The following is a 15,000-nucleotide window of genomic DNA, read 5'->3' on the forward strand; positions in this document are numbered from 1 at the left end:
ACACGTATACACGTTTGTAACCCACTTCTTCCATGCACGCACACAAACACACACACACACACACACACACACACACACACACACACACACACACACACACACAGACAAACATACGTGTACATGTTTGTAACACACATCTTCCATCAAAGCTGTTTTGCTATTGGTTTATTTACGGTTTTGTGCCAGGTGGCTAATGTTTCTAAGTGTTTGCGGTGATTGATAGCGGGGCGCGAGAGTCTGGTGTTGCACATTTTCGCTCTCGTCACATGCTAGTGGCAATCTTTCCACTCGGTCAATGTAATTGGCTGTGGCGATTTCTTCTCTTCTTTTTTTTTCCAGGACATGCCTTCGGGAAACCTTTGATTTTTCTGAAGGTTTTGGATTGAGGGATTTTAACATAGTTGAAAGGTGTTTAAAATAATCCTCATGGCTCGCCGAAGGAAAGACCGCTTTTTAAAAACCTTGAAAAAATAATTATTGTTAGAAAATAAACCATGGTAATTTATTTTTCATCATTGGCAGCAGTTTATCAAATAAGCTATCTATGATTACAACCCTGGAGCCAAACCAACAATTTGTCGCCCAAAACCGTGAGAAATCATCAATCCTTAAAATATTTCCTTGGTGAATGTCTGGTCTGATGCCAAAATTTAGTAATAAATATTACATAGGGATCTGCAAAACATTCAATCATACAACTCCCCTTGAGCACGACGAGTGCTCACGCACGAGTATCGGGAAGACAGCTCTCTGTCTCGGCCTCTCTCGTTCTTTATTTTTTCTCTGTTTCTCGGACTCTCTTTCTCTCTCAGGGCCTCTCTCGGTCCTTCTCTCGTTCTCTCTGTCTCTCGTTCTCTCTCTCTCTCTGTCTCTCGTTTTCTCTCTCAGACTTTCGCTCTATCTCTCTGTCCCTTCGTCCCTCTGTCTCTCGTTCTCTGTCTCTCGTTCTCTCTCTGTCTCTCATTTTCTCTCTGAAACTTTCGCTCTATCTCTCTGTCCCTTTGTCCCTCGTTCTCTCTCTCGGTCTGTCTCTCGGTCTCTCTATCCGTCTCTCATTCTCTCTCTCTGTCTGTCTCTCCGTCCCTTTATCCCTCTGTCTCTCGTTCTCTCTCTCGGCCTATCTCTCTGTCTCTCTATCTGTTTCTCTTTCGCTCTCTCTGTCTGTCTCTCTGTCTCTCCGTCCCTTTGTCCCTCTGTCTGTCTCTCTGTCTCTCTGTCCCTCCGTCCCTTTGTCCCTCTGTCTCCCTGGTGGCCGTCTGGCCACCGGGCTCCTGGCTGCTCCGGCTGTGTTGTTTTGGCAGGGCCTCATCCCTCTGGCAGTTTACTGCTCATCATCTGAGTCCTGAGGCCGCTGTTCCCAACAGGAGCTCCGGGGGGGGGGGGGGGGGGGGGGGGGGGGGGGAGCTGACAGAAACAGAAGACAACCTCTGAGTTAGAGGCTAGCTAGAGAGACACAGAGACCAGACAGATTAAAATGAGGAAACGACTGAGAGGGTGATATTGGGTATGATCTGATTGATTGAATCATTTATTTATCTATTCATTCCACCTCAAGCAGATGCCCTTTATCTGGAACGACTTATCGTTCATTCTGTTGTTATTGATTTGAGATAGATGTCTTCAAGGAGCAGGTAGGGGGTAAGGCTTTCGGCTCACAGTAGCCTACAGCTAGACCACAGGCGTTAGACTAAAGCCTTCAACAGGAGGTAAACAGCCGACGGACACTGCAGACCTGGACGTATATCAAACATGTCATGATAGTGGAGACACATATATCATTAAGACCATACCTGGATCAGGCGATCATGTCCGATCAGGGAAGATCCGGGGATGAAGAAAACCCGCCTATGTCCGACCATTGGTGTGAGTTATCCCCCTCCCGTAAATGTGGGAGGAAGTGAAGGAGTGAGCCTTTGGGAGGCATCGGAAATTTGCCCAAATCCAGGGAGGCTGTTGAAAGGCTCCCCTCTTGAGTCGCACTGTGGCCGGCGTCAATCTCACGGTTGGCTCTTTAATTCTAACTTTGACGTCCACACAGCTGAACGCAAACCTAACCGCGGGTTGAAGTTGATAAATCACGCCCATGGCTCTTCCCCCAAACCCTCTCAGATCACATGAGATCCCGACCTCACTACAGATCCTTGCCCGTCAGAATTCTACGCGTGTGTCCAAATCCGAAACCACATCAAATAATGAAAACGATTCTGCAAATACACCACAACGCGGTTAACCTCAACATCCGACTCCGCCTCCTCCATTCCTCTTTCCGCGGTCACCTGACTGTGAGCATCATCAGTTTACCTCACCTGTTGTCGGCCATCTTACCCGTATTTGCAACCTCCCCTGATTAATATATACAAATCTATACATTAGTCCATGTATTGGTGCTCTTATCCGTCTGCTCCCAGGCGGTCGGTATGCAGAGCGGCAGAACAGCAGCATCCTTCCCTCTCTCTCTACGGGAGAGAGAATGGAGGGATCGGATGGTGATACGGTGGGGGGAATCGGGAGACCTAGGGAGCCCCCCCTGCTCTCGTTCGTGCAATTGCTCGAGGGCCAATCAGCACGCACTGCAGCTGGTGTGTGAAATGTCGGCGAAAACGCCGCACCAAGCGCCCCGACCGCGATTACAGATATCCGCCTGTAAGAGTTTAAGTGCGACCATCACATCTGTTTGGCGGTATTCAGAGTCGGCCCCGGTGTCTGTAATCGCGTACCAGCGAGGCGGTGATGCGCACCGCGGAAGATTGGAGTGTCTCGGTTGCGACCAGAAATTGCAGCGTGCGGTAAGTGCGCGCGGTATCTGGGCGGTCGGACAGGTTCAGCCCAGGCTGCCGGGGACTAAAGTCTGCAGTCTGACTGGCAGGGGGCTGACGGTCTGCTTCGGTAGCTCTTTGAGACGCCCTGAACTGTGAGTCTGTTCAGCTCACTTAGAATTTCAAAGGGAAACACAAAATTGACTTTGAAAAGAGTCGCCACTTCCAGCTTCGGCTACTTTTTTCTTTTTTTGTGTGTTTTTCTTTTATTCAGCGGTTAGGTGCTATGTGAGTTTTAAGTGTTGGCACCAGTGTTGCGGGACCTCAAAAGTCAAGTTTTTTCAAATATGAAGTCCGGAAAGTAAATGGCAAAAGTCTCTCCATATGTTTTCGTTCTTGAATGTGTGATAAAAAAACACGAGCTAATGTACACGAAAAACACAAGTTTCTGTAAACTCAAACCAAATTTTGAAAATACAATTCCCTATCGAGTACAGAAAGGCCTGACCAGGCCTTTCTGTACTCGATAGGGAATTGTATTTTCAAAAATTGGTCTCTTCCCCAAACCCTGTGGCCATTTACATACTGAGCGTCTTTCCCCAGACCCTTCCTGTCTGGCTAAAACATGATTGTCTTCATGTTAAAGGTAGAGAAGGCAATTTGGAGACACCAGCCAGAGTAAGTCAGATTTTGAAAGTGTCCAAATGAAAATATCCCACCCTTCCCTTCAGGCCTTCAAACCCACTTAACCCATAAACGTGACCTGTTTTCTTATTTAATCAATTAGATTTATTGATTTGCTGTCATTGACCAACATACCTTTTAAAACCTGATCGTTTTCATGTTAAAACTATACACATCTTATGTACTTATGTACGCATCTCTGGCACAGAACGCATTATGATAAGGTAAAGGCTTCCTATCCAATGCAAAAGCTTTAATTTCTGAGTGCAGGTGATGCTGTCGGTTTGTGTAGCTCCTATTTGGAGGAGCACACACACACACACACACACACACACACACACACACACACACACACACACACACACACACACAGACACACACACACACACACACACACACACACACACACACACACACACACACACACACACACACACACACACACACACATACACACACACGCACACACACACACACACACACACCCCAACATAGCGAAAGATATGCTTTCACACCGGTGTGTTTACCCAGCAATAAAAAGGCCCTTGTATCTGCCCACTCCTTCTCTCTTGCAGTGGCATATGCGTGCACATGACAGTCCAATCTGTTAATAGCGATGGAGATGAGTCACCACTAGCCCCCCCTTTGCTTGTCACACGGCTCCCCCTCATCATCTCACCTCGTACCGGTTGTTTTAGCAGCGCTAACCGGTGTCAGCCAGCACCCAGATGGATGAGGCAACGCAGTTAATAGGCAGTAAATCATAACCGCCGTCACTGTCGACCAATCAGGGGCCTCAAAATGGGAGACAGGGGCACATAAGCTCGGTGCTCAAGGTTAACCCGGCAATTGGCTTTGGAGTGAAAAAGATGAGCGAAATGTCTCTCCCTCTCTCTACTTGGTGGCACTCTCTCGCTAACTAGCTGCTAAGCTAATGTTTAAACTTTACCTCTGTCCTCTGCTTTATCTACCTCATTCTAATCTTCACTCCTCCACACTGGCTGTCTCGAGAACTGCCCCCCCCCGCCCCATCCAGCCGTCGCTCTGGCTAAATCCACTTTCTGTCTCTCTGTCCATCTGCCTGTCTGTCTCCACTCTCCTCTGTCCTCGCGCGGGAATTAGCTTCCATTCATTTAGCCGCGTAGCAGAGGACGATTGCTTTCCATTGACCGCTGTTGACTGGCGGCTGCTGGAGATTGAATGGAGGGAGAGATCGTTGGCAGGGGGGGGGTTGGAGAACGAGTGCAAGTGAATGTCAGAGCAGGTGGAAGATACGCAAATGTTGCCCTTGTAGTTTAAGCATGGACGCGCGCGTGTGTGTGTGGGTGGGCTGGGGGGAGTGTGTAACATAGGGGATGGGGGGTTTATAGTTACACAAGGACATGATATCTGATGCCAATGCAAATGTATTTAAATTTAAATTACATATTTATTTTTCTCGGCTCGAACGCATCCGACACCTTGGTGTGAGCATCGCTGCTGCTGCTCGCCGGTTAGGCTGAGCGAGAGAGAATGAATTCAGGCTGTCAGGGCCGAGTGAGAAGCCTCTCTTTCAAAGAGCTGTGTGTGGGTTTCATGGCCGAGTTATCAATTGGGAAAACAACCTGGAGCACGCACAAGATTAGCTTGTCTTTGTTAGGTAAAACCCATCATGTTTTTTTTGTCCGTTGAATTGCACTGCATTGCATCATATTGTTGTGAGTTGTTGTTTTTCAGGGCCCTGCCTTCTGAAGGTTTGTCATGTGTTTTGTTTAGGGGTGAGTTGGTTTGACTGCTAATGTGCTGGCGAATAAAGGTCCACTTCTTCTTCAGTGATGGAAATGAACACATAATTGAACGCATTTATTATATTACTAATGGAGAATCTGTATTTAATTTAGCATTATTAAAGGGTACGGGATTACCAAAAGTGTTCATGAATTCACCCTTGACTAGCTTTGGATAAAAGGGTCTCATAAAATGACTACAAAGTAACAATCTTTTTTTATTTTTATGAAAAAGCTATTCATTTTAATGAATTGCCAGTAGAAAGCCCTAATCAACCTGTGTTGACAGACTGAAAAGCCGTATGACAGGAAATAATGGTGCTGAGGCTTGAGTGGTGGACTTCTAATGCAGCAATTAATAACATCAACTGGTATGATGGGGGTCAGCTTAGCTCGAGCTCGGAGGTAGAGCGGGTTGACTTGTTACCGAAAGGTTGCTAGTTCGACCCACGCCTCCTCCCGGCTGAGGGTCGAGGTGTTACACCTTACCTTAACTGTAAGGCTGTCTGCTTGCATCGTTGATTCTGCGTTGGATAAAAGCATCTGCTAAATGCCCTTAATGTAAATGTAATGGACTCAAATTGCCCTCTATATATGTTTGTAGATGCATACAGTATGTCATCTTCGTGTGGTAAATGTAATGGTCAAAAAGGGAATAGAAAGTGTAACTTTCACATTCATCCCTTTGACGTGTAACTCCTCAACAGACTGTTCAACAGTTGATAGATAAGGAGAGACGATAAGGCAGATGACGGAAAGAGGAATGGATACCGATTCGGTCAGAGAAACATCCTGGATCCTACGTACGGACCCTCAACGTGCCAAATAGTAATTTTACTATGGAATAAACCACAGCGAAAATAATGTTCTTCAGCAGGGGGTAAGCACCCTCAGCTTGCCTCAGATGCAACAACAAACCCCTCTAACATTATTTCCCAATACGGGAGCTTCTGCTTATGCCGGAGTTACCAAGAAGGAGATATTAGTTACTTTCTTTAGAGTGTCGACCTGGTCAATAGCTGCTATCGGGCGTTTTTTTTTAATGATGGGTTTGTAGCGATTCGGTGACATAAGTGGTGTTCCGTTATTAAAAAGCATATTATTATACAAAAACATTATTGACCAACGTATATACCAATATTGTGGTACAAGCATAGATAATATCAAACTTAAACATCCTATTTGCTCCTTCTGGGTGCAAACCTCCACTTAATGAAGAAATGGACAATGGTTTTAACACTGTCACATGCAGTACAAGAGTCATTATGATGATTGGGAACCAGCCACGGGAGACAAGTAGTCGTGCCAAGGCTGTTTCAGAGGTCTGTAGGTCAATTCCCACTTTGCCAATTGCATGGCCATTTAAGTAATTACAGTATAGACATGGGCTGTCTCTTTTATTTGTATCCTTTAAAAAATCCACCGGGATGTATATAGATGTATAGATAGATAGGAAATGAATTAATCCCTCTGAAAGGTTCCCGCAGGAAATTGCAAACACCATGTAATAAATAGAATAAGAGTTAAAAACAAGTATAAATGTGCAAAAGTACAAAAGGCAAAAAATATATATGCAGGGAAATAATATACATTGAGAATACTATACAAGTCAATAGTTACCTGAGGGAGTGCTTAAACAGTGCATAAAAACAGAGTGATTCAAACAGCCAGGTTGTGTTTGATATGCAGTGTTATGTTATGTAGTGGGTCAGGTGTACACTGTATGCGTAACTGATGTGAACTGTAAAAACACTGGATGAGAACAACTATCCGAACCAGTAATGTGTGCCGAACTGCCATTACGTCACCGAACGTGAACCTATACATAAAAGCGATACCTGTTTTGTATGCGCAGTGCACGCTAATGCCTATAAACCTACATTCAATTAAATCCAAACTGTTTTTTAAACAGTTTTTGTGGTCGGTGCCCACCGCCAAATCCATCACCCGCTCTCTAGTCGAAACCGACTCGCTGTCGGAGTGGCTTCGGCAGGCGCCATGCCTAATGTGAGAGACCCTTCATTCCCCCTTTCTCTGCGCTTCTGCCTTCTGTCCAGATATCGACGAGTGCGCCCAGGGGAAACACTACTGCCGGGAGAACACCATGTGTGTGAACACAGCCGGCTCCTTCATGTGCATCTGCCACACGGGCTACATCAGGATCGATGACTACTCCTGTACAGGTGAGTGACCACACCTCACCCCACCTCAACACCTCCCCCCCACCTCCCCCGCCCACCCCCGCACTGCACCGTCCCTCCCCTCCCCTCCCCTCCAGGGAGCTGCAGGGTCAGGTGGTGGTGGTGGAAGAGTTATATACATGTCATGGAGTTGAAACAGGTTTCTGTTTTTAGACCTCGCTGAAGGAGATGCTGCGAGGAGTTCGTTTAGGAATTGTTCACACACTGTCATATAGGCAGAAACACTCGTTCACATGGTGGAATAAACTTGTTACATAAACGTGTAACTTAAGTTATGGTTACAACTACTTCTATTTGAATTCATACTAAGGGAAATATCAACTGGCATTGACCACTCAATACCAATAAGGCAGCCATTAAAGTAATAAAATATAAAGATATGCAGACGGAAAGGGGGGTGAGGTGACTCACACTAGGGCTGTCAGCGAGAGTTCGGCGGTGGGGGTGCAATGTGAGTATACAACGCTGATAGATACTTATCACTGTTACTTCACATCCAAATCCCAGCATGCACCCTGGCTGTGGGCCCCCGCTCCCCTCTCAAGGCGGTGGCTTCGCTGGCTGGGACGAGGCCCGTGGGAGCCACTCACGGCCCCGTCCGCCCCTGAATGTGAGCGGAGGGACGTTTAGTATGCGCAGAGACAAGTGTATGACTTTGATATGCACCCGTTGGTTTGTGTGGTCATTCCCCGTGCCAGAGATTGAGCTAAACACACAGAGATGCAGAGGGAGGCATGCATACAAACGCATATAGAGACACACACGTTCTCTCTGTTTCGTGAGTTGTTCATCCACACGCGTACACACGTGCAACCGAACATACACATGTACATGTACACATAGACGTGCACAGATATTTTACATATTTTACAGTCTTTACATACACATGCAGAAATGCACATGCACACTTTCACATGCACAGGCACACGTATAGAGCACACACACACACACACACACACACGCACACACACGCACGCACGCACGCACGCACGCACGCACACACGCCCTTACTCTTGAGGAAATGCACACAAACACAGTTTGAGCATTGCATCATCAACTGCTGACAAGGATTTGGCCTAAGGCCAAATACAAAGAAGACTTCAACAATACAATTTAGAAGTCAGCATGCCCCTAATGAATTTACCAAGACCCCCAGAAAAAACCTTTCAAACATTTATTCGTAGCCACCTGCACACACAGACACACACAAACACACAGACACGCACACACACAGATGGCTCTGTCCCCGCTTGAACTGAGGCAAACGGTCCTGACAAATGTGAAAAGTCTTGTTGAAAAACGATTGTAAACACAACTCAGACACACTCCGATACATCCATGTGTATCCACAAGTGTGGCTCCATGCACACACATGCACACACACGCACACAGACACGCACACACACACACACACACGCACACACAGAGTCGCATGCTGATCCGTCATGGTCCTGTGCGATCCGTCAACCAGGCGGGCCGGTCAGGGCTAGTGGTTGTTGTTTGCCGTGAGTGAACCGCGGGGCTAAGTGAGTCCCCAGGTGCAGAGTCTCTGAGGAGGCCCGGCCACACGTTACATTTCCTCTGCATCTGTAATTAAAAAAGCAATTTGCGCTAATGTAAACCCAGTGGCGGTGCTCTGCTGGGGAGGCAGGGAGCTGTGGGGTGTGTGTGTGTGTGTGGTTGATTGTGATTGTCAAAGTGTGCGTGTGTGTGTGTGTGTGTGTGTGTCTGTGGGAGTGTCCTTGTCTTTATGTGTGTGTATGGGTTTGTGTGGGTTTGTGTGTGTGTTTATGTGGGTTTATATGAGTGTGTTTTTGTGAGCTTGTGTGCTTATGTGGGTGTGTGCTTGTGTCTGTGTGTGTGTGTGCGTGCGTGCGTGCGTGTGTGTGTGTGTGTGTGTGTGTGTGTGTGTGTGTGTGTGTCTGTGTGTGTGTGCGTGCGTGTGTGTGTGTGTGTGTTGTGTGTGTGTGCGTGCGTGTGTATGTGTTTCAATGAATCATGGTTGTATGTGGGATGTGTGTTTGTGTGTGTGCGTCTTGGCAGTTACAATTATCTCCCGGAGAGTTATCCCCAAAACAAAAAGCAAGAAGACAATTGTGTATCCTCAAACACATCCCCCTCCACCGCTCTTCCTCCTACACCCCCCATCCTCTTCCTCCTTCACTTTCAACAAGGATGTGGGCAAAACAAAGCTGCTGCTAGGCCCTGGCTCTCTTTATAGTAATACATTCAGCTTATATAGCGCTTTTCATAATACCGGTAATCCAAGTCGCTTAATAGAGTGAAAACGGAATGAAAACATTTAACAATAACGTATATAAAATAGGATAAAAATAAGTAGCTAAAAACCTGAAATAGGTATAGAAGACTAGGAATAGTTAAAGGAGGTTATGTGTTGAAGCGATCTTGAAAAGGTGGGTTTTGAGGGCCTGTTTAAATGAAGGGTCGGATGTGGTCTTTTGTCTTCCACAAGTTCCACAACTGGTAGACAAACTGCTCAGATGTCCTCTTCACCCTCAGAGCCACACACACACACACGCACGCACGCACGCACGCACGCACGCACGTACGCACACACGCGCACGCACGCACGCACGCACGCACGCACGCACGCACGCACACACACACACACACAAAAAAACACACACACACACACACGCACGCACACACACACACACGCGCACACACGCACACATACACACACAAACACATACTTACACACACACACACACACACATACGAAAACACATCAGCGCCAGAGACGGCTCCGACAGCAGCTCTGTCCTGGCCGGCGTGACACGTATTTGTCGTCCAGTGATGCGCAGGGAGCCAACGCCGCTCTGCGGAGGCTCTGTCTGGAGCCGGATGCTCTCTCCGCCGACCCCCCCCTCCCCCCCCCCACGGAGATAAGGGTAAACACTACAGGTGCTGTAGTCTATGCTGTGAATGACGATGACGACGGTGATGTTCTCTTCCTCTGCACCACCGGACAAGAGCGCAGAATAAGAGAGCGACTCTAGAGAGACACCTGCTACATTCACAAAGTGTGCGTTAAAGACACAGTGTGTTTATTAAAGATACAGTATGTTTGTTGAAGACACTGTATGTGTGTAGCACAGATGGTGTATGCGTGTGTTGAGGACACTGTATCTGATGTTTGCGTTAAAGACACAGTACTATATATATGGTGTTATGTGTTTACCAGGAACAGAAATGAACAAGGGCTCAAAAAAAACTGCCCTATAATGGGTGATGACAGGGCTTTTAAATGCCCCCATAAAATAATCTCTATCATACTCTCTAATTGTTTTTTTTCGATTTAATTGAGTTTTACAATCTAAATTTAATAAAATAAAACATAAAATAAACCAAAAAACGATATTTCTAGCAGTTAATAAAGTGGAAATGATAAAAAAAGTTCTCAGATATGTAATTAAATGGGGGCAAAATAACTTGGTACCTTGGTGTGTACCAAAACCCATGTATTTCTGCCCCAGAGACAGTGTATATCAGCGTGGTTCACTACAGTGTGTACCAGAGACTATGTACATCAGCGTGGTCCAGTACTGTGTGTACCAGAGATAATGTACATCAGCGTGGTTCAGTACAGTGTGTACCAGAGATAATGTACATCAGCCTGGTTCAGTACAGTGTGTACCAGAGATAATGTACATCAGCGTGGTTCAGTACAGTGTGTACCAGAGATAATGTACATCAGCCTGGTTCAGTACAGTGTCCGATCCGCCACACCAGACAGGTCGCTCGGTCGTCGCCCCCCCCTCGTTCGCCTTGCCGCGGTTGTCTTTGCGCCGGCTACTTGGCCAGATTTACAATCAAGATTAATCCCCCCGCAAACCCCCGGTGGATTAAATTGTGTCACCACTCTTTACGTAGATCCCCCATAAAGAAAAAAAAGACCTGGGAAGTCGGAGCGCAGGAATTGGGCGCCACTTCACCGGCGCGCCTTTTTATAAAAGTCAATTCCTGTGATTAAACTGAGGCTCGCACGCCGCCGTGATGTAATGGCTTTTCTTCTGCTCCGGTCAAATTACTGTCGTAATCTCCCTGCTGAGTTATTGGTGCTATCAGACCCTGAGCGCTCCAACATGCCGGACCCTCGGGTCGGCCCACAGCTCAGAACACAATCAGGGCCGGGGCTGGGGGGGGGGGGCTCATTTCAACCTCTTCCGCCAATATTAGGGGAAGGTGAGTCGTTGGCCGAATTAGATCCCGAGCAATAACGTTTGCATGGTTCTCGCATGAAGGAAAAGACAAGACAAGAGGGCAGCCATAATTTGGTTTGGTGACAATGAACAAGAGACGACCGACATGGTGCTAGCCACGAGATTCCATTCCTTGTTAAAACCAATGAAAAATGTACGGTTCTAGCTTCCTTAAGCTGGTTGCTATGCTAGGCTAGCCACAAGCTTCCATTCCTTGTAAATACCAATGTAACATCTGTGGTACTAGCCCTCTGTAGCTAGTTGCTATGCTAAGCTAGCCAAAAGCCTACATTTCTTGTAAATACCAATGAAACATCTGTGGTGCTAGGCTAGCTCTCTGTAGCGAGTTGCCATGCTAAGATCAAGCTTCCATTCCTTATAAATATCAATGAAACATCTGCTTCTGCTGGAGAGGAAGCCACAGAGAATACCGAATTCGTCTGGGGTCTTAGGGCAAGAAAATCATTAAAACTGTGTAGGGAAACATTAAAGCAGCCTCCTTCCCAACGATTGATAGTCCATGGGAATGTGATGTATGAGGACATTTATTATCTCCAATGGATTGCGGCAATTAATAACGTGCCAGCTCAGCAGAATCAATGTACACAGTATCGATGGCCATATCTCTTTGTGTATATTGCAATGAAGCGACTACAGCATCACACTCTTTGTAGTGGACCCATTTCATGGTGGGTTCATTTTTCTACGTCGAGTTGGGCTTAGCAAAGCATCTCTTGGGTAGATTGCTCATTCCGTTTTTTGTGCTGGGCGGAGGGTCTTACATCGAGACCACCCACGGTGGGTGGGGTAGGTGACTGGCTTGTTTCCCCTATCTGGACCTTTTTGCCTCCTAAGTCTGCTTCTTCTAAATGAATAACGCCTGACTTTAGATTTTAACACTTCCACTTCACTAACCCTTTGAAAATAACGGACAAAAGAGCAACGTGTCCATGTTTCCCTCCCCTGTTGCTCCAGTCTTTAAATATCATTTTACCCTTCATCTTGAAGGTCAGGCCCTTGTCCTTTTCTCCTCCTCCATCTCTTCTTCTTCTTCTCCTCCTCCTCCTCCTCCCTCCAAAGTGCCCTGAGCTGCTCCTCACTCTGTGAGATTAGCCACTAATCCATGAAAGGTAGCGGATTGACTGCGCTCTCCCTTTGAATGCTATTAAAGAAGGCCGTCCTGAGGTGTGTGTCTGTGTGTGTGTGTGTGGTTTCAGAGACTATTTTGTGTGGGTGTGTGAGTGTATGTTTGTGTATACCTTTGTTTGGGTGTGTGTGTGTGTGTGTGTGTGTGTGTGTGTGTGTGTGTGTGTGTGTGTGTGTGTGTGTGTGTGTGTGTGTGTGTGTGTGTGTGTGTGTGTGTGTGCTTGTTCTAATCCTGTGATAACCAGACTTATGCCCCTAAGGCACTGAGGCAGCAGGGAGGGATGACAGCAGCGCTGGGGAAGGGATGGGGTCCAGGGGGTGAGGGCTTTGGGGGTGACGGGGGGACAGAGCTGGGCTGGAGCGGCCTGGCAGGGGTGGAGCACTGGGGTTCGGAACAAAGTGGAGTCTGTCAGTCGAAAGGGTCTGACAGGATTGAAAGGATTGGGTCAAACGGTGTCCTGGTGGTCTTTTTTGCAACGAACGAGGTGAAGGTAGGAAAAGGTGAAGCTACACACTGCCATCCGTTGATTGGTCGACAGAATTGTCATTTCCGTGCGACAGGGGGATAAGGACAAACAAACACAGTACTCGCAAAGTATATTTCTGGACAACGGCGAAAGCTTAGTTTATTGAAGAAAATGTTGCGCAAAAGTTCAGGAACTGCTGGACATCCTCCATTGTTGTTCTTTGTTTACTGTGTCACATTCTGTCCCGTTCCGAGCCGCCCTACCCCAACCGCTCTGCTCTCCCCTCGGTGGAAACGAGGCATTTGTATCCGTCTCCATCTCGCTAGAAAAGAAAAGGAACTAGCTCAGGAGCTAGCTAACAGCTAATGCAGCCTCTCGTTCTACCATGACATTAAGTGAGCGGCGTGTGCGTCACTCTGTATGTCGTGACAAGGGAAAATATCACAAAGAATGTGTCAGTGCCTTATGGTTGGGTGGTTCCATCAGCTATTAGTGAGTGAAAGGCTGTGTTCGTGTATTTATTAAATGTACCCAGTGTTTCAAATAGAAGTCGTTCTTTGTGTTTGTTGGTTAACTGAAATCTAATTAAGATACTGCTCTGCATGAACTGGAGTCACACAGGCTGTTCCTTGCGATAAGCGGCTGAATTAAAACACAAATAAAATATGTTCACGTATGCTTTTTCCACCAAGTTATAATGCAATCCCAATTGGGGATTAGTCATTTAGTTCGGGCAAAATCGAGATAAATGCAATTTCAGGAGAAATTGATTAATGAATTAGGTCTGTGCATCTCGCTAGTCGTGCAGAACAAGAATTTTGTTCGGTTGAAATTGAATCTCAACAAACTTGCCTCTCTTTTGCAAATTTTATTAAGCACTGTAGCTGAGTAGCAATTACATACACTATGGTTTCAGAAGTCTCCTCCCAGTCCCTTCCTCTCCGGCCGTTCTGTCACACCCCGTCCACCTGGTTCACCCCAGGCTAAATGCAGAAGCTTGAACCATGGCCCAAAAAACAATAATTACGAAAATATTAAAATATAATATTAACATTAATGAACAAAATTCAACTCTGTTTTAACACCCTTAATCACAGTTACCGTCTGAAACGGCTTAAATAATTAAAAATAATAATACATATTTAATTATCTTACTTACTAAAGTGACGGCAGGAGTGCGATGCTTAAGGTTCAGGTTTGAGCGTCTTGCTTCCCCCAGCCACCCTAGGGTCATTCGTGCTGACGGAGGCTGACGGAGGCTGACGGAGCCAGGGATGCTGACTGGTACAAGCTTCAGAAGCCTCTCCCCGAGCACGCGATGAGCTCATCCTTGTCTCGCGGAATATATAAATATCAGACTAAGTCGCCGTCGGAGAGCAGATGCTTTTGAACTGAGGTTGTAGCTGCTGAGGGGTGATGTGGGTTCGCGAGTTGGCGAGGAGGTGGGTGTGGATGGGGAGGAGGGAACTGAATACTGGGGACGGCCGCATATGACGTATCCTAGATTAGTTATCTGTTTGCAGCTGAGGTGACTACAGTAGACCTATATCACACACACGCACACACAAACACACACATACAAGCCACAGAAAAGTCCACGTCTACCACTGAAACACACTGGATGTGAATAAAAATGCAAATGACATAACCATGGAAAACACTCAACTCACGCTGAATCCGGGGGATCATGAATTATATATTGGCATGGGCCAAGTGTAACTGGACGTCACTGCTGCCTAAGTGGCAGGGACCCAGGG

General features: G+C 46.7%; 1 protein-coding gene across 1 annotated transcript in view; it reads left to right on the plus strand.

Annotated features, from left to right (window-relative positions):
- The window catches only part of LOC130389080 (protein kinase C-binding protein NELL2-like), a 31,746-nt gene that overhangs the window by 6,901 nt on the left and 9,845 nt on the right, over positions 1-15,000 (plus strand). Inside the window, exon 3 of the mRNA XM_056598744.1 lies at positions 7,264-7,389. Within this exon, the coding sequence (XP_056454719.1) occupies positions 7,264-7,389 (126 nt within the window). The remainder of the gene's footprint in view (positions 1-7,263; positions 7,390-15,000) is intronic.

This window comes from Gadus chalcogrammus, chromosome 9 (assembly GCF_026213295.1).
Source record: "Gadus chalcogrammus isolate NIFS_2021 chromosome 9, NIFS_Gcha_1.0, whole genome shotgun sequence".
Lineage (NCBI taxonomy): Eukaryota > Metazoa > Chordata > Actinopteri > Gadiformes > Gadidae > Gadus > Gadus chalcogrammus.